This window comes from Phytophthora infestans, genomic scaffold, assembly GCF_000142945.1.
Source record: "Phytophthora infestans T30-4 supercont1.23 genomic scaffold, whole genome shotgun sequence".
NCBI lineage: Eukaryota > Oomycota > Peronosporomycetes > Peronosporales > Peronosporaceae > Phytophthora > Phytophthora infestans.
The window spans coordinates 2,148,850-2,168,573 of NW_003303736.1; the positions used below are offsets into that span (position 1 = coordinate 2,148,850).

Below are 19,724 nucleotides of genomic sequence, written 5' to 3' on the forward strand. Positions count from 1 at the left end.
GACGCAACGTAAAGATCCTCGTAGAGATGAGGAAAGCTGTCAGGGAGGGAACCCAGATCACAGTAAACTACGGCGACGAAGTCTGGTTTAAATGTGCGTGTGACGACTGCTGGAAGGAGGAGCAGTAGGAGTAGAATCACTGTTAAATCAATTTTGGTTTGTTACATCAGTTCCATACGTATTTAGCTCCAGAACTTGCAAAACGAACATCCTGCATCTTTACTAGCTAAGGATGTCTTACTACAGGCATATCGGACACTGTACAAGCGCGGAAGTTAGTGTCCGCCAACTTCCTCGGTCAGAACACTCTCATCACTACGTTTCCGAAGCATTGGAGGATCATATGCTACTGTACATACAAACGTGCAGATGCTGGAGCTATATTAGTGTTGGTTACAATATCCTCGCTTGCAGTGCCTTTTAAAAGTGTACTGATATGTGTATTATGCGAATCCGAGACCTGAATGTGCTTGCAGCGTGTCCTGGACTCGCAAACGTATTCGAAACTAAGTACTCACATATACTGTCCCCCTCCATGTATTATAAGTACACTACAGGCGTTTACGAGTTGATGTAGAGCTGCATGCAAGTGCCGGACACACTACTTCACTCCAACGACAGCGCTTGACCGATTAGACGAGGCCTTCCTCCGAGCGTATCCCTCCTGCGCTTCCCAGCTACTCGGCGATTCACCAGCAATCGCCTCCCTGCTCTATCAAGTCGGTCGGAAGCCCGTTGAGCAAACAGTAGGTGAACGCACGTCCCGAACTTGAAGCAGTAGCTGCAAGGACACCATTGCGATCGTAGATAAACACTCCAACCGTAGGGCGACTGATCCTGCACCTCCATCCGCGCGTAGTTTGCGCCCATTTGCGCTGACGCGGCTATCTGCCCTTCTGTTGAGCGCTTTGCTCCCTCCGCCACGATGCGTTTGGCCGGCAGTGCCAACACGTGCGTCACACCAGCGTCACCCAGACTGGTATCGGCAGCAATGTTGCGAGCCAGCAGCTTTTCGCGAGTAAGCTCCACCACACGGCGCGTCAGGCCAGGCGCAGCGTCTGGTGTGGCGCGGAAAACCCGTTGTTTTGTTGATTCATGCTTGCAGCAGTCGCTCGGCTCTTCTAGTAGTGCTCCCATTTTCAAACGTCGTCGTAGCGTAGTCTCGTTTCAACACCCTGTTGAACTGCTCAACAGGGTTGTTGGTGGTGGCGAAACCACTGGGAGTTAAGTAGCACTGCCACAAAGTAAAGTTTACACGAAGCCACTGCCCTTCAAAGTAGGAATAGAAATCCACCAGGTCCGGGTATCTCCTCCAAGTTTGCAAATAGTGATCCAGCATCCAGGAAAATGAAATTTAGTCGCGGGCAAAGTGTAGGTCGTAAAGCCTACGCACTAACGCTGCTGCTACATGTGAGGGAAATCCTTTCAACCGCTTTTCCACGTTAGTCATAACGTGGAAAAACCACATCAGATATTGCAGCTCTAGGTCTTCGCGGAACACCATGAATATTGCATTCCGTTGTGCTTTCTCGGCGTCCCCCATCACGTAACGAGGTGCTAGTCTTTTGCTTGTAATTCTGTAGTAGATCCTGCTTAGAGAAGCCAAGCAGGCCTCGTAGATCGGCTGCAGGCGCTGAGAGACGACGAAAACTGCCACGACGTGGAAACTGCGCACACGATCGGATCTCCCGACCACGATGACAGGGTAGTCGGACGTGTTCAGCTTGAACGTGGCGTCCATATGCAGGATGTAGCTCTCAGGAGGAAGCGAAAGCCGTCTCACAAGCGTCTTCGTCGTCAAACCTACCACAAAAGGCTCTTCATCCGAGCCGTCGCCCATAGCAGGCCTTCCCTCCGTGTCAAGGTCCCAAGCGAACGTGAAGGTCTCGTTCTCGTCTTCCGTGCCAGAAAACGCGCGCGCATGAATCCACTGCGTCAGGTCGTCGACGCGGTCGTGATTGTCCAGCTCGGTGCGGTTGTAGTAGTTGCAGAAGTTTTGGACTTTGTTCAGAGGAGGGATGGCAGGTGCAGGCAGATGAAACTTCTGGGCCATGGCTTGCTGGATGCGGAGTGGCCGCAGCCTTTGTTGTGAGAGTTCTCGGCAGTAATCTTTCTGCTTCCTAGATAGCTTCGGGCGCTTCGGGGAGGACGCACCAGTGAGGTGGTCCCCCAGCTCATAAATGTAGGCGTCACCGGACTCAGAGCAGACAAGCACCTTGCCTCGCCAAGAGCAAGTAGTGTTGCTGCAGGTGGCCGACTCGCATTTAAGCAGCCTGTAACGCATGCTGTGAAGGTAACCACTACGACACACAGTGCAGGGCATTGTGTTGCTCTTATCCGTGCTGTGGGTCTTGAACGTGCCGAGGATGATGTCGGCCTCGTCGACGCCGAGCTCACACCCCAGCTCTCTCCAGGGCAGCGTCCGGGGCATGCTTCGCCAAGCTCGCGAGAATGAACGGAGACTCGATCTGATTGGACGCTGGACTCCACTCTAGGGCGGCTGAATTGCGCTTGCTCTGCGCACACTCAAGCCACGAGTGCGCCTGCCATGCACAAAATGCAGGCTGTTCTTTTACCTTTGTGGAGGTACCTGGTAATACCAGGCTGGTATTGGAGTGCCAGCGAGCATCTTAAGGCAAGTTCTGGCTTCTTACTGTGTTTTTCAAAATTTGAAAGTGCTCAGACACATTTTTGTGCGTTTTCCTAAGCTAACAGTGCTCTCGCAGTACAGTTAAGTGCTTTTCACGCGTTGTCATTGTAAGCTTACATCTACTGTATGAGGCTCCGGTCGAGAAAGTGAGTTTTGCATTTTAATAAAACCAATTATTATACTTGAGTGTAAAATGAACACCGGTAAGCTTACCGCTCATGTTCTTAGTGCTACTGTGTTTTGGAAGGCACCCCGTGCTGCAGAAAATGTCTGACTGCTCTTCAGCGACTTCAAGAGGCTCATTCGAGACATAACTTGGGGTGACGGCATTGATACACTTCTTGTATTATTAAAACTACATGTGCTTTCAAAATGCAGGACATCGCTTAAAAAACTTCAAGCTCGAGAACTACATGAGTTTAATACTACGCGCTCGGCCTAAATTAGATCAAGCTCGGATAGTTTGAAGCGCCGGCGATATCCATACATTCGCGTGAATAAAATCTCTATTGCAACTCTACGAATGTTGTACAGCACAATACCAATAACCGTTATTATAACGAAAGTTATTTTAAAAGTTTTTTTTAAAATAGCGTTGTTGTCCCTCGCGAATGACATGCGGGATACAGGAATCCCGAGACCCACGAGACAAAGCGCTTCGCAAGTCGCGAACCGAGCTCTGGAATCTACCTCGCCCACGATAGAATCTCTCCGGATCCACCGGCTCTTAGCAGTGCCCTTGTACATGTACAAGTAAGTACCAGTGTACTTCAAAGTTTGAATCGAACGGCATCGAGATTCGGGCCCAAATCCGCAGCGCTCAAACACACATGCGACAGTCGCAAAGGTACATGTACAGTACATGTACCTGTACGTCGACTGGCTTTCCACAGCCAGTCGAGTCTAAAGAAGAGGCACAATCGTCAAGAATCTGACAGAGCAGCGTAGACTTCCACGACGTCGAGTCGTCGAGAGCACACGCCGACGGCGAAGAGATTTGCGCCGCAGAATGGCGGCAGGTTGTTTGTTAGCGCTCTCTCGGTGTACATGGACGGCATCTGTAGTGAAATTCCCCAGCTTGCTAGCTATCGTAAAAAACCGTTCTGGTGGTCCCAAAATCTTCAGAATTCATTCAGATTTAGCATTAATTAAAGGAGCTGCTGGTGCCACAGTATCGAACACCGGCGGCAGCGCGTTGAGGTGAGCAGAGCTCATTGGCGCATAACTCGCCGCGTCGCAGGTCAATGCGCTGCAATTGGCGGGATGAATGCTGCCGTCATGAGCAGAAATGGTGTTCTGGTGTTGGAGGGCAATCGTGTGATAGAAGAGACCTGTCCCATCTAAACACCCGCGTCTCTTGGTTTCACGTGCGTGGATTGGTCAAAATAGGCTCAGGTGGCCTCAACTGTCCACGTAGACGAATTCACGGTACCTAAGTGGCTACGGCGGACCTAGGATTCGCCAATGAACTCGGCTAATCGACCAAAGTGGCGTTCCGGGGGCTGGACTGGAATGCGGTCTTATTTGCACGGCCAGGCGTCATATTTGCGCCATCGTCGCTCTCCATTTCTCCATTTCTGCATTTGGTTCGACGCCCACACGCGCGCGAATCTCATTGGGCTTCGCCACGCCAGCACTTTCGCCAGTGCCCCAGCTCACCTCACGAAGCCTCTTGCGCAGTGCCAAACGCTTCTCGAGGCCACTTAGACTTTCCACCACAACTCAATTTGCTTCATTTAACTCAAGCTGGTAAAAATGACCAACAAGACGCAGCTGGATTTCATCCTCAATCCCGTCGTCGAGGCCACGCGACTCGCTCCTCTGTTGCCGTCTCTGCTGCCTAAGACCACCTGTATCTCGCCGACATGGAGCGCGGCTTCGCCCGGCTCCGTTTCGGGGTGGAACGGCGAGCAGGCTGTGCTGGCCACGCTGCCGCGCACATCAAGCACCCCGGTGCTGCGCCACAAGCGCAACTTCGAGCAATTGCTCGGTCTGGCGGCCACCGAGACTTGCAAGAAGGTCCGTACCACCAACGCGAGACTGCCGTCGCTCTTCGTGCCGTCGGCCTCGTCCTCGACCGTTGACAGCTGCGCGTCCACGGGTACGAGCTCGGAGGGCGAGAGCTCTGATGTCGACAGCCCCAAGAACGGCTTAACCTCTCACAAGAAGAAGACACGCCTCTGTAAGGAAAAGGGCTGTACCAGTCTGGCGGTCTCGCGTCGCAGTTGTGTGCGTCACGGCGGCGGCTCGCGCTGCACGTTTGAAGGCTGCACCAACGGCGCCAAGCTGCGCAACCGCTGTTTCCAGCACGGCGGCTCCACTATTTGCCTGGCCGCGGGCTGCAACAGCAAGGCCAAGCGCTACGGCTACTGCTGGTCGCACGGCGGCGGCCGCATCTGCAGCCAGGAAGGTTGCGTCAAGGTGGCGGCCCAGGGCGGTTCATGCTGGGCACACGGCGGTGGCAACCGCTGCAAGCTCGAGGGCTGCAGCAAACGCTCGTACCAGAAGTACGGCTACTACTGCAAGGGCCACTCCGCTCACAACGTGTAAGCCAGGAAACACACAGTGCCTATTCGAGTTTAAAGTATTATAGCAACCTAGCCGGAGCAAAGCGAACTTAGCTTCCCATAAAATGTTAATCATAATGAAGCTTTGAAGTAGTACAAGCATTACTATAAAAAGTTAAAGGTAAGTTACCGTAATTTCTTCTCGATAGGAGTCGCACATGGGCGACGTCACGCCGTGATATACCACCTTGTCACGGTGGTATTAACTGGACCCTACCAGTTTCGCACCAATCAGACCGCGGTGTTAAACCGCATCAACTCGTTCAAGCACGGCGCGTTGTTCCACTCCCACATCGAAGAAAGCTCTCATCATCCTTTTGCTCTCTCGGAGTCTGCATGCAAGCACGAGTACACTCAGCGCTTGCCACGTCCCCACCTGAGGCGGTCTAGAAATTCCGGCGTCATGACGCGTCGCGCTCGTTTGCGCCTCATTGGCAGCGGCTACCTCTGACGCCAACAGGGCCATCACACTGAAACCATTTGGCCAGTGGACATGCTGATACCTCTTGTAAAAGCGACCACACCCCATTGCATACCCTGCGGCTGGCGGGCGGGAGGCTTTTCCCTATTTACATGTATTATACAAGCTGGAAGTTCCAACAGCGGCACCGCTAGCAAGCCGTTCTCTGTTTTGATTTGTTTTTGCGAGCTTCGAGCAGTGCTGGTCACCGGCGGTTGAAGGTGAACGCAAAGTGCAACGGGTCAAACACCGGACTCCTCTCGTTTTTGTGCACAGCCTGATTACCTTGAAGATGATGAGAATCCTCAGAAATGCCTCAGCAGATGACAGTCAAAAGCTTGACTCAAAACCAAGCAAGCAAACGCTTCGAGCTGAACTACATGCACAGAATGCAGGCTTTGGCAACGCAGTACTGCCGAGGCTCACCACTACCGCCGACATCTGGAATGTTTTGCTCTTGATGCGTTATGGTTCATCTTGCAGTTAACGTCGAAGTCGTTACCGTCCTGTCGCGGTGCGTCACGGTCTGTTCTCAGGATCTGCACATACCGGCGCTCGAGCCTCTGGGTATTGAATACAGTAGCCTCTGGAGCGGCTCCGTCCGTCCCCGACGGGAGCCCTCCTGGGTGATCATGAGAAGCGTAAACATCAAATCGGCCGTCGCCAACCCCGAAGTACGAGGTGCCGACGCGTTGGTTTTCCAGGCTTGCGACGTGTATTGCTACATGTAGGCACTGGTACCGTAGCTGTTACAGTCGTTTTCGGCCCCGGTATGGCTTAATAACCTGCACAATCTAATGATTGGGCCACATGCATTGCGCAAATGAGTTGCCCATCTCCTTTGGACCAAATAACCTCAAGGAGGGATGAAACGCCGCACTTCCGCCACGATGTATCAGCTCAATCACTTCACCATACAACAGCTCATTATAAATTTTGTCGCAAAATGCCATGGCACGTCGCCCGTCCGCCTATTCTACGTTGAATCTCGCCAATAAGCAAACATTGTGCAGGAAGGCAGCCACAGAGCCATCATGGACACTGTCTCTGTTTTACAAAGGCGAGACGTATACCCCCGTCAATATTTATACAGCGATGAAGTGGTGCTCAGAAGGTTGGCAAGACGTATCGACAATGACCATACGAAACTGTTGGAATCACACTGGTATTGTGTCGAAGATGGATTTATGATTTGTACTTAATTAAGGTAATACAAAGTAGTACATTTGGATTCCATCTGCTCCTCTATAAATATTCGCAGCTCGTAGACTCTATATGGTCCACCCCGCCGAATACGAGGTGCACGACTGTAGAGTGCATGTACATTTGCTGCTGCGGTCTTGTTTATATCTCGGCCCCGCTCCAGCTTCAACACCGCCGCAGATCATTGGCGGTGCATGGGCACAAACGGCCGTTGCCAACTTGCCATTGGGTGCCCATCCCCTTTACGACGACTGCGTCACGCTCGACTCGGCCAATCTCGGCTCGTTACCATGAGCTCTTGATGGGGCCGTCGGTCCATCCTCGAGATGGCAGTGCGTGCGGCAAAAGCGTTTTCGCAAGCCCTGCGCATTCTGTCATTCCCGGATTTGAAGCGGTCCCACAAACAAGCGATCACTTTTGAAAATCAGTTCACCCGAGCAGCCATTACAAAATTGCTGGTGATGCTTCGTGAAAAAGAGAATAAATCGGCGTTGGCCTTCATTTTGAACCCGTCGTCGTTGCCCTCGACGTCGCCTCACACGCCGTCGCACGGCTGCAGTAGTGCCTCAGTGTCGCCCGTAATGTCACCGCTCAGCAAGGCGGACATGGGCATGGCCGACTCGGACGACAGCAACGAATCGGACATCAACGAGGACGAGGCTCGCATCTTCGACCTGCACATCGGCGGTCGCAGCTTGCTCTCGGACAACGCAATCGTTGAGAAGTGTGTGGAACAATTACTAGCCATCAGTGACAACCACGATGAAATGCGTGTATGCAAGTCCTCGATCTGCGCGCAAGACGAGTGCCCACGTGCCGCGGTCTCACGGGGCCGCTGCGTGCGCCACGGTGGCGGCTCGCGCTGCTCGTTCCCGAACTGCACTCACGGAGCGCGTCTGTACAACCGCTGCTTCCATCACGGCGGTTGTAAGCTCTGCAAGATCTCTGGATGTACCAGCAAGGCCAAGCGCTACGGCTACTGCTGGTCACACGGCGGTGGTCACATTTGCGACGCTCCAGGCTGCTCCAAGGTGGCTGCACCCGGCGGCTTCTGTTGGGCCCATGGCGGTGGGAATCGTTGCAAGGTAGACGGATGCAACCGCCGCTCGTACCAAAAACACAACTACTTCTGCATGCAGCACCACGCGGCGCAGGGCGGCAAAACCCCGTGAAGCGAGCACTGCCTTCATCCCTAGTTATTTTTTTATCAGAGCGGTAAATTGCCGCATACACTTTGGGTCCGTGAGTTGTAAAGAGAATAAATTATTATTTGCGATCACATTCCTCACGCTACCTGGCACATTAACCGGCAACTAATCATACATTTATCCAAAAAGTTGATTCAGTTTGCATCTTGGGCCAAGATTTTTGGCCCTCTCTGTCCTTTCGTGATCGCGAGCAAGGATCGATTGGGTTTTATTGCACTGACTCTACGAACATCAACTTGATTTAAAGCAAATCGTGTTAAGTGCTCTACAGCTCCAGCTGTGAGATGTTTCTGGCAGGTGGCAGTTGAAAAAGTGAAAATAACAAATATGTAATGTAGGTTTAAGCCAATTAAAGACACTTGCACGCGATCGCTGATACTGTACATACTTTTTTCCAGCTTCTTCGATATGATAGGCATTATTAAAACCATGGCACCCTTACTTGATTAATAAAGTGTACTTGCCAGACGATGGCACATGTTCCAGGTGAAATTGTCAAGACTGTTCGAATTTACTACTTTTACCGGTACCGGCACCTGCAATGAAGGGGTTTCGCTATTTTAATAAGCATACAGCGGCTATTACCACAGTGAATTAAGCCCGCGGTGCAGCACAAGGAATCACCCTGCACGTCATTCTTATAGGATTTTTGCTTTTGTTTTCCACCTGTGTACTTTACCAGTAATCAGGCTTATTTAAACATGTATTTTGTGTGTACATGTATTGTTGTCTCTTATTAAGCGATCGGCCAGAAAAATGCCCCATCAAACTACTTAGCTATACTGTACACGCTACTAAATACCACTACATGTAAAGGAAGTAAGTAATGCCTTGGAAAATCGTTCGCTGAAAAAATATCAACCGGCACATGTGCTTCTCAAAAATGATCAGCAATAAGTAGTCAGAAAAAGGGTAAAATCCCAGATGGTCCAGAATAGTTTTCCAGTCACCGGTAAGGGTACAATTGGATTTTATTTTCTTACGTGAATTTGTTCTTTTAAATTCAGCAGTAACCTTTAAGAATTTAATTTGAACAATTTCAGAAATACTTTCTTCCGTGAATTTGACAGTTTTAAAAAAAAACTTGTCCTTTGCAGTGCAGAAATTTGTACCCAGTTTTTGAAATGACAAAAATAGACAAAAGTGGTGGGTGTAGCTTACCATGTTCGTCTACAGACGCTGGCGCACCGGAAGACGCGCAGAGAATATCCCTGGACACTTCCCCGTCCAGCCACGCGTTGCAGATCGACCGCCACTCGCTCGATGACGACACCGTCGGGTGGCAATCCAAACCATTGGCGGACTCGGACGAAACCCGCCTTCTGGCCGAGACAGATGCAATTCGCAGAGAAGAAGATACTTTACCCACCTTCCATGAGGAAGCGCGGGCCATCTGGAGTATGGGCTGGCAAGTGAGCGTCACGACCTTCTGTCGCATCTCCTTGTCAACCATTTCAACCATGTTCCTGGGCAGAATAGGCTCACGCGAGTTGGCGGCCAGTGCGTTGGCCAATGTGTGGACAGGTGGCGTCCAGATCCTCATCTTCGGCTTCGCGGTGTCCGTATGCACACTCTGTGGCCAAGCGTACGGCGCTAAGAACTATCGTCTAGTGGGTGTGTGGCTGCAACTGGCGCTACTCCTCCTGCTCCTGCTGTCCGTGCCGGTTATGGTCTCCTTCTTCTACGTAGACCGAATTCTAAGCGCCGTAACGGATGACCGTGAGATTCTGGCTCTGGCTGATACATACGCCAGGTTCCTTGCACCCAGTGTACTCCCTCAAGCCGTCTACTGTGCTTTAAGGCAATATTTACAAGCCCAGGAGATCGTTCGACCGGCAACGATCATCAGTGTCGCCAGTGTTGCTGTATCACTAGGCTCGAATTACTTGTTCATTTACGGCTGCGGATCACTCACAGGACTTGGGTTCATTGGTGCACCAATCGCCCAGAGTGTAGCGTCCATTTTCCAACCCACAGCGCTCGTAATTTACGCCTTCTGGTACAAAGGTTACCACAAGAAGACGTGGTTCGGCTGGGATCTCCGCTCCTGTTTACAATGGGAACGTATGCGTACGTTCGCGTATTTATCAGCCGGTATGACGATGAATCTCGCACTGGATGAGTGGGTCTACAACGTCATCTCGGCACTGGCAGGGTCGCTTGGTGCATGGAACTTGGCAGCTAACAGTATCCTCTTTAACTTATGGGGACTGATCTTTGGCATCTACTGGGGTTTTGGCTTACCCACGCAAGTTCGTGTCGCTAACTTCATGGGTGCAAATCGACCGGAGGCTGCGAAACGCACACTACACGTTGGCTTTGTGCTGGGTGGACTCACGGCCTTCGTGTCGGCTCTGCTTGTGTATGTTTGCCGTGACACTCTTGCGGGGTTTTTCACTCATGACCCCGCAGTAGTCTCAGCGATTACCAGCACAATGCCTATCTTCTGTACTGCAGTGTTTGTCTCGGGTCTGCACGTTATTATGTCGGCTGTGGTGGAGGCCATGTCGCTTGCTACGACCTTAGTAGTCATCACGACCATTGGATCCTGGGTCGTTATGCTGCCGGCCTCGTATCTCATGGGTCTTGCATGGAATGGTGGACTCCACGGACTGTGGTGGGGCAGTCTAGTAGGAGAGACGGTCAAGTTTGCCTTAATGGTGCTTGCTCTGTGGCACATCGACTGGCGTGAGATGGCACATCGCGCTGTGCTTCAATCAGAGGGCGATGTGCTGACTGAGGAGGAGCTGGAGGAAGACATCCGATTGCGGTCCGAACTCGTGTTGCCGTCGACTCCTACGCTTGCTGGTACCACACCTGTGCTGGCTATTCTGTCGACGCCGCAACGTGTGCACCACCGTCATCAGACTGTTAGTGATGCAACTGGCAAGAGGGATATGATGAACAGCAGTTCGTATGGCTCGGTGAACGCGCTTCATAACTTCAATCGTGAGCAGTAGGAAGAAAACAAAAACATTAAGTTTTATAACGTCAATGGTGAATAATTCAATGGGTTTGTTGCATGTATCACTTTTGAGTGGCATTGTTGCCATTTCGATTACCGGTAATACATGGTTGTTGAAGTGATCTGGTGTGTGCCACCAAAACTGTGGAAGGCTTCAACTTGACCAATGGTTAATGCCCATGTCGCGATCCATCCATCGTAACTAATCCATTCTATCGAAGTTACGATCGACACTACGAATCGGGCTCGTGTCCACCCACACGTCACGCGCGCTGGACCGTTCGTTTCCGCTTCTTAGACAAAGCCCTCGCGTATTGATAGAAACCGAAACTACTTTCTTAAGCAAAGGTTGGGAGTGCTCCTTACTCACATGGGTATTTTACACCCCCGTTGCACCAGAAAACCCTTTTCTCACTGACTCAACTCCAGTCTGGGAGATCTTATCAATGACGATGCCCACGCTTTCCAAGACGATCAACGGGCAGCCTACATCACGATGGTGCGCCGCGGACGCGAATGTTGTCGTGCGTGTCGACCAGGAAGACGACTGCCCTGCCTCGTTCGTGAAACTTAAGACTGCGGACGAAGGGACCTCGCTTTTGGTCAGCGAGAAATTCGCGTCAATGAAAGAGGAAGAAGCGGAGGAACCGCTACCCACTTTTAGCGAGGAATCGTATGCGATCTGGAACATGGGCTGGCTCGTGAGTGTGACGACGTTCTGTCGGATCTCGCTCTCGACGGTGTCCACAATGTTTCTAGGCCATTTGGGGTCCAAGGAGCTCGCAGCAAGTGCACTGGCAAGCGTATGGACCAACGGTGTGCAGATGCTGATCTTCGGCTTTGCGATTTCAGTTTGCACGCTCTGTGGCCAGGCATATGGGGCCAAGAACTACGCTCTCGTCGGCGTGTGGCTCCAGCTCGCTTTGATTTTCATCACGTTGCTATCCATTCCAGTGATGGTCTCGTTTTTCTACGTGGATATCGTTCTGAGGCTGGTCACAGATGATCTTGAAGTATTGCTGCTTGCCGATAGATACGCTCGCTTCCTTGCCCCTACGGTACTGCCACAAGCGATTTACTGTGCGCTTCGACAGTACCTCCAGTCTCAAGAGATCATGGAACCTCCCGCCGTCATCGGTGTTGCCAGCGTCGGCATATCATTGATCACAAATTATGTGTTTATCTACGGCTGCGGTCCCTTTCCGGCGCTTGGCTTCATTGGTGCACCCATTGCGCAAAGTGTGTCGTCGATCTTTCAACCGGTAGCTCTCGTCGTGTACGGCTTCTGGTACAAAGGTTACCACCGAAAAACGTGGGCTGGCTTCGATCTCGCAGCTTGTATGCAGTGGGAGCGCGTAAACACTTTCGTTTCTCTCTCGGTAGGAATGACAATCAACCAGGCACTAGACGAATGGGTGTACAATGTGATCTCAGCACTAGCAGGATCATTGGGCTCGGTCAAGCTAGCAGCTAACAGCGTCCTATTCAGTCTGTGGGGTCTCACGTTCGGTATCTACTGGGGGTTTGGCTTGCCTATGCAAGTGCGCTCGGCCAACTTCCTAGGTGCAAACCGTCCAGCAGCAGCTAAACAGACACTGTATGTGAGCACGCTGCTCGGAGGCATCACGACGTTTGTATGTGCGCTGCTGACGTATTTTTTCCGAGCTCCGATCATTGGATTCTTTACAGAAGACCCTGTCGTGATCGCAGACATTGACAGCACTATGCCTATCTTCTGCCTCGCTGTGTTCTTGTCTGGACTACATATTATCATGTCTGCTGTCGTGGAAGCCATGTCATTGGCTGCCACGTTGGTGGCTATCACGACGGTTGGATCCTGGCTCACCATGCTGCCAACCTCGTATCTTCTGGGTATCTCTTGGAACTGGGGACTGCACGGACTCTGGTGGGGCGCTGTTTGTGGCGAGATCGTCAAGTTTGGTCTCATGGTACTCACATTGTGGCGTATCGACTGGCGTGAAATGGCTCGCCGAGCTGTACGACAGTCGGAGCGTGCGGTGCCCCCTACGCCTGATGTTAGACCATCCAGTCCTACACCAGTGCGTACACTCTTCTCAGCAGCCTCACAACGCGTACACCATGTGCCCAATGACGGTACACCAACGAGATTGAGCCTCCGGCGCTTGAGCTCGTACGGCTCGACCAACAGTACTCACACAAGTCCAGCACTACTTCATGCAATTGCGATTTCTCCATGATTAAAGCTCCACTATCATTAAACAGTGAAGTAGTTTGACAGTGCAACCGTTGTGTGAAGGAGTGTAGCGCATTCGCGTCCGTTATATCGCTCCGGCAAGCAGTTGGGCCTTTCCTCTTCAACAAGTTGAAGTTTGTGTAGCCATCTTCGACAATTATGTGGTTGACAGAAACACCTACTGTTCTTCGTCAATTTTGTGCCTTTATCCTCTCCATGGAAAGATCTTGCGACCCTTCGGCCCAATTTGCCGCCCACTTTAGCATTCGCGCAACCAGGCGAAGGAACGCGCCTTCTTTCTTGCTCTTGCACTCCAAGCAGCGTGACGCATACACGTCTCACAACAGCCATCAACTACACGCGAAGCCACAGAGTTAAAAGTTGCATATTGAGAGTTTCAGGGCCATGTACGTGACGCGGAGACTACTGCGCTCCACGATGCCGGAGTCCGAGAAGAAGGACGTGCCATTTCTTCCACCACCGACCCCCAAAAGACGCGCTGCTGTCCGTGCCAGTGCCAAGATCGGTGAGGTGGTTGCTGACTCCTCGGCTCCTACCACTCGCAGTCGAGCGCCTAAGACATCACCCAAACAGGAGAACGAAGGCGACGAGAAGAACAAAAGTCGCAACCATAAGAAAGCAAAGAAAGAAAAGGAGACGAAGAAGAAACAGGATGAGCCGACTGTGGACGCTTCAACACTGCATGGCTACCAACTCATGGTGGACGTGCATTACCGAGGAGAACAGTATACCGAGGCCAGGATCCTAGACTTGGATCCCGAGAAGGAGCTGCTCTTTGTGCACTACATGGGCTGGAACGCGAGGTTCGACGCCTGGGTGGAACTAGAAGACGTAGCAGCACACGGAAGCCATTGTGAGGAGTCCACGAACAAGTATGTTAGCTGGGATGGCTGCACGTCTTTGTTCGCCACAGAAGAGGAATTAGCTGGTAAGACGAAGCCGAAAAAGACACTGAAGAGGAAGAACACACCGTCACCGAAGGCGCAACAGCCACGGAAAGCTCTTCAAAGCTGCAGTAACCGGAAGAAATACTGCGAGGAAGTAGAAGAGCAAGCTCCCGCTAAGCGTCTTCAGAAGAGTCCGAAGCATCCGAAAAGTGCCAAAAAATCGCCACGATCAACTAAAAACGCGTCTTCTCCTGGTCGAAGGACACCACGACGCGTTCAAGTCGCAGTTGGTACGACAGACGAGGACAGTGAGCGTAAGAATGATAGCGAGACCGCCGACTTGGTGCTGGATGTTGAGTTCGAAGGCCACGACGCATTAAGCGATGAAGATGTTGAGGAAGAACAGGAAGAAGAGACGCCACGACGCAACAATAAACCTGATAAGAGTCCACATGGCTCCAAGCGTAAGCCAGACATGGACGTCGACGTCGCCCAGAAGAAACCTAAGAACACAGCGAGCGCAAATGCTGTTGCGAAGACAGCTCCGTTGCCTCCTCGTCGCGAAGGATTAGGCAACGCAACCCGAGAAAAACTTGCCGCTATCTTCCGTCTTCGTGTCCAACAGAGACAGCAGATGGAACAACTGAACGCTAGTCAAGCTAGTTTCCAGCAGACATTACAGGATTCAGTCGAAACATCGCCCACGTCCAGTAGTATAGCTGATACGGAAGACAGTGAAGTCGGGAAGACTACCGTGGCCAACGCAGAACTTGCAGCAGCAGAAGAGTATCAACGACAGCTACAACAGTACTATTACCACCAGCAAGTGATGTTTGCTAACCGAATGGCTATGACGACAACTGGAAGCGACGATCCGAGTGTGATCCCACTGCAAGGTGGGATAATGGATCCTCGGATCATTCAGGAGCGTCTGACTGCGTTGGAGGAGCGTCGACGACAACAAGCGCATGTCCAGGCGTATTATCACCAGTTGATGCTCACACGAGAGCGAAATGTACGTGCGTTGGCAGCCAATCAGGCGTTCATGGCGACGAGTGCTGCCGTATGGGAACAGCAGTTGAAGGAGACGCAGAGCGAAGACGGCAACTCGTCCGTCACGAGCTGGAAAGATGTGACAGGCACCGACGCAAAGACCACAGCTTCAGGCTCAGACGCGGGCGAGAGCGACGAGAGCTTGAAGGAGAGTGCGACCAGCTCAGCAGTCGCCATCGCATCCCCGGATTGTGTAGAGAAAGCGGAGAGCTCTGGTGCGTCTGTTGGGACGTCGCCAGCCAAGAGCGACTCAGACAAGAGCGAGCCAACTGATCCACCCAAGCAAGGCGTTCTGTATGAGTTTGTACTGTAGCTAGGACACGCGCATGTAGCGCCTAGCACTTCGGCTCCATTAACCAACCATCATTTTTCGGTATAGATTTATGTTTCCTCGCTCTTATTGGTGGATAACATGAGCTCAACATAGACTTGATTAAAGTAAGGACCATTCGAGGTCTTCTTTTGACTTGATCTAAGTAGCGAGCTAAGAGTGTTGGTCAAGTTTCCCTTGCGCGCCAATTCCGCATTCCGCGCGCGCCAAGGACCACGCAGGTTGCTGGCGGAGATGTCGTCGGCGGACGAGATCGAGATCCTTACGGATGATGAGCAGGCTGCAGCCACACACAGTAGCGACGAAATTGAGGCTGAGTGGGATCCTAACGCACCAGTAGACGTCGAGGAGGACGAAGAAGAGAGCGATGGTGTTGACAGGGTAGACTTCGACGAGGACGACGAGGAAGCCCAAGATGGCTCCATTATCTCCTTCTTCCAGCCTCGCAGATCTTCGCGGAGCTCATCGAATGGTAAGAAGAAGAAAGACACAGGGAAGAAGCGCAAAGCTCAGCCATCGGAGCGTACAGAGCGTGCGGAGCGCTGGAATCGCCGCCGCAAAATCGCAGACGTGATGGACGACGAAGATCTAGACGAAAGTACACGAAGAGCACGCGAGGCTGAAGCCAAACGCGCTAAAAAGATCGACGCCATCTTAGGAAACTTCTCTAACCTATCAGAGGACCAGCTAGCGGTCCCAGACGAGCAGCAAGAGGACTTGCTGTGTCTAAACCCGTTGTCAACAGACGGTACGCCGCCTACAGGTGAAGAAGGAACAGAAGACGCACCGATCTTCGTGTACAAGGACCTTGTCGACAAGCTTAAACCTCACCAGGTTATTGGCGCCAAGTTTTTATGGAGCCATGTTGCACAAGAACCTGTAGGTTTCGGCTGTGTCTTGGCAGATTTTATGGGTCTAGGTAAGACTTTACAGGTAATCACAACGGTACAGGCTTTTCTGTCCAAGAAGACGCTGAATGGGGACGGCAGACTTGAGCAAAGACACAAGCATGTGCTCATCTTGGCTCCGACGATTTGCGTCCGTAACTGGGAAGCTGAGGTGGTGAAATGGCTCGGTAAGAAGGAGTCTCGACGACTCGGACTCTTCACATTAGAGTCTAGTCGTGAAAAGAAGATGTCGGATCGGGTGAATGTCGTCAAACTGTGGCACAAACGGGGTGGACTCTTGATTACAGGCTATGAGTTGTATCGTCTGCTTGTGTTACAGTCTAGTGGCGAAGAGAAGATCGCTCCAGGTAACCAGAAGTACTCACACATGATCAAACAGGCATACAAGTGTCTGTGTGACCCAGGACCAGATCTGATGGTGCTGGATGAAGGCCATCGAGTCCGTAATCACAAGTCCAAACTGGTCAAGGCATTGGCTCATGTCAAGACCACACGACGCATCATTCTGACTGGCTATCCACTCCAAAATCACTTGGAAGAGTACTGGACGATGGTCAACTTTGCAAGACCGGACTATCTAGGTTCACTGGACGAGTTCAAGAACAGATTCGTGGCTCCGATCAAGAATGGCCAGTGTATTGATAGCTCTGACGCAGACTTGAAGCTGGCGAGACAACGAGCATTTGTGTTGACTCGAGAGTTGAAGCCTTTGGTTCTGCGTCGAGATCAGCAGTATCTGTTCAAACAGCTACCTCCCAAGAAGGAATACGTGTTGATGTGCAAGCTTACAGACGCCCAAGCACAGCTATACAGAGACTTCCTGAAGTATGGCGTCCCTACTCGTGGTAATTCCGACAGGTTGGATGTGCTGGGTGGCTATCACATTGCGCTGGCTATCTCGAATCACCCAGATGTCATTAGTGAGACATATAAACGTCTGGAAGAAGAAGAACGCAGTGGAAACAGCAAGAAATCAAGTCGACGAGGTGTATCGGATATCTTCGGTGTGGAGGACGGCGGCGATGACTTCGATTCCTACGACGACGTACCAACATCTAGACAAGTGCGCCGAGCCAGTCCGTCTCCACCGACTCGTGGTCCTCCTGTGGTTGATGACGACGACGACGATGATGATGGAGACGAAGCGAACCTGTTGAGTATGCTAGATGCTCCGAGTGCTGCCTCAACGCCGAAACCACCGAAGACATCGGACGCAGGATGGCATCGCTTGAAGTTTGCCAAGAATTTTATGGAGAAGTACGTCCCGCATCAACTCGAAGCCAGTGGCAAGATGATGATCCTCATGGAGCTGCTCTCAGCGTGTCAAGACGTCGGGGACCGCGTGATTATTTTCTCTCAGAGTATCCCGACATTAGATACGATCGGACTGATGATCTCCAAGCACAACAAGTACCAGCGTCGTCACTCCAAACGGCTCAACTACTTGCGTATAGATGGCAGCACGTCTCAACAAGACAGATTCCGTCAGATCGCGCAGTTTAACGACTTGGAAGAAGATATCGACCTGATTATGATCTCAACAAAAGCGGGAGGAGAGGGAATCAACCTGTGTGCTGGCAACCGGATCATTATCTTCGATGTGTGCTGGAATCCTTGCAACGACTCGCAGTCCATGTGTCGATCATATCGCTTTGGACAAACAAAGCCGGTGTTTGTGTACCGATTCGTGACTATGGGGACCATGGAGAAGAAGGTATACGACCTGCAGATCCGTAAAGAGGGCGTTGCGAAACGTATCGTGGATGAGAAGACCACGGAGCGTAAATTCATGACCTCGGAGCTTCAGAAGTATTTCAGCATCGACGACTTCGAGGAATCCCTGCTTCATGCTCAAGGCAAGGCAGCAGATGCCGAAGAGCTGGCTATCCAAGCGATTCCTCACGAAGACTCTGTTCTCGAGAGTATCTTGACTGACATGCGAGATCGATCCACTACTGCCGTTGCGAACGAAAATGGAGACATTACTGCGGCCGGTATGCTCACGGACAGAAGATGTATCATTGATTGGTTCGAGCAAGAAACCATGTTTGAAGAAGACCTGGACCAGCAGTGTTCTCCTGCCGAACAGAAGGAGATTCTTGAGACGCACATGTACTTTAAGGCCGTGCGGACTTTACGCAGAGGAGGGACACATCTCATTAGTCGCGACGGTATGTTGATGAAGCATTGCGACAATTGTCGTGCGCCCAACGAGATTTACCCGTCCTCAACGACCAAAGTACCAGTGCCCACGAGGATTGAATGCACGTATTGCAGACGGCCCACATCGACCACTGGAGCGGTCCCTCCGTCCGAGCTACAAGTACCTTCGTTTATGAACCGTATGCCTGGCGTTGCCATGCCTGCGGTAGGCGTAATCCCGTCGACGACGGTAGTGCCAGGTCGACCACCTGTTGCCCCAGGAGCTCAGACGAGTCGGGTCTTGCCTCCCAACTTACAGGCAATTTTCGACCAGCAACAAGGAAACAGTAAGCTGACTGAGAATGAGAAACTGGAGCTGCTTATTCGTCATCGAGTGGAGCAAGAGCGACTCAAAGCGGATCAACAGCGAAAACAAGCGGAAGCACAAGCAAAATTGCGCATGCAGGAGCGCATGAATATGAAGCTAAAGGAACGACATCTGCTTGTGCTACGACGAGGGATTAAAGGCTGTCAAGATCTGAAGCGGAAGGCGGAAGAGTGTGGAGCGACGCTGGCGATTGAGGTAAATCCTCAACTAACGGATATTGTGAGTGGAGTGAGTATTGCCGAAACACTCAAGTGGTTGAAGCTGAACAAGCTACCAGGAGATGTGGACATGCATGACGATATCTGGCTACGTAACGAGATTGCCAAGGAGAAAGGGCTGCCGTTAATACCGACTAAATCTACCGCAGCAATGCCACAGCCTGCACCTGAAATTGAGTCGAAGGTCCCAATCCCTTCTACGCCACTTCCAACGACGACAACAAAAGACCAGAGTCCACAGACAACGGTGGATAGCAATAGCGATTTCATTGAACTGTTGGACTCAGATGACGAGGATGCGGCCAAACCAGCCACAATCGAGCAAACACCAGGAACCAACGGTGTCGTGAGTCAAACTGCCGTGCCTGACGAAGCAGATGTGATCGAGATTTTGTAGTTTCAGTATTATCAGCAAAACGAAGCAATCGCCCAGGGCAAATCCATATATTTGATTGGCAACGAGCCGGGGTGCAACCCCCGTACCTTTCCGGTCCTGTGGCGCTATGAG

The 19,724-nt window shown here is 51.6% G+C and overlaps 6 protein-coding genes across 6 annotated transcripts; all 6 read left to right on the forward strand.

Annotated features, from left to right (window-relative positions):
- Positions 1-4,405: 4,405 nt before the first annotated feature.
- PITG_11492 (uncharacterized protein) lies at positions 4,406-5,200 on the forward strand (the record flags this gene model as incomplete). The annotated part of the gene is made up of 1 exon (XM_002901016.1): positions 4,406-5,200. The coding sequence occupies one exon, from the start codon at positions 4,406-4,408 to the stop codon at positions 5,198-5,200; it is 795 nt and encodes a 264-aa protein (XP_002901062.1).
- Positions 5,201-7,206: 2,006 nt separating this feature from the next.
- PITG_11493 (uncharacterized protein) lies at positions 7,207-8,161 on the forward strand (the record flags this gene model as incomplete). Its single annotated transcript, XM_002901017.1, has 1 exon — positions 7,207-8,161. One exon carries the CDS (start codon positions 7,207-7,209, stop codon positions 8,050-8,052), a length of 846 nt encoding a protein of 281 aa, XP_002901063.1.
- A 1,327-nt stretch (positions 8,162-9,488) lies between these two features.
- Positions 9,489-11,048, forward strand: PITG_11494 (Multidrug/Oligosaccharidyl-lipid/Polysaccharide (MOP) Flippase Superfamily; the record flags this gene model as incomplete). The annotated part of the gene is made up of 1 exon (XM_002901018.1): positions 9,489-11,048. One exon carries the CDS (start codon positions 9,489-9,491, stop codon positions 11,046-11,048), a length of 1,560 nt encoding a protein of 519 aa, XP_002901064.1.
- Positions 11,049-11,499: 451 nt separating this feature from the next.
- On the forward strand, positions 11,500-13,272 carry PITG_11495 (Multidrug/Oligosaccharidyl-lipid/Polysaccharide (MOP) Flippase Superfamily; the record flags this gene model as incomplete). Its single annotated transcript, XM_002901019.1, has 2 exons — positions 11,500-11,583; positions 11,629-13,272. 2 exons carry the CDS (start codon positions 11,500-11,502, stop codon positions 13,270-13,272), a joined length of 1,728 nt encoding a protein of 575 aa, XP_002901065.1.
- A 261-nt stretch (positions 13,273-13,533) lies between these two features.
- PITG_11496 (uncharacterized protein) lies at positions 13,534-15,542 on the forward strand (the record flags this gene model as incomplete). The annotated part of the gene is made up of 3 exons (XM_002901020.1): positions 13,534-14,640; positions 14,692-15,308; positions 15,438-15,542. The coding sequence occupies 3 exons, from the start codon at positions 13,674-13,676 to the stop codon at positions 15,540-15,542; spliced, it is 1,689 nt and encodes a 562-aa protein (XP_002901066.1).
- Positions 15,543-15,794: 252 nt separating this feature from the next.
- Positions 15,795-19,613, forward strand: PITG_11497 (transcriptional regulator ATRX; the record flags this gene model as incomplete). Its single annotated transcript, XM_002901021.1, has 1 exon — positions 15,795-19,613. One exon carries the CDS (start codon positions 15,795-15,797, stop codon positions 19,611-19,613), a length of 3,819 nt encoding a protein of 1,272 aa, XP_002901067.1.
- Between the last annotated feature and the right edge of the window lie 111 nt (positions 19,614-19,724).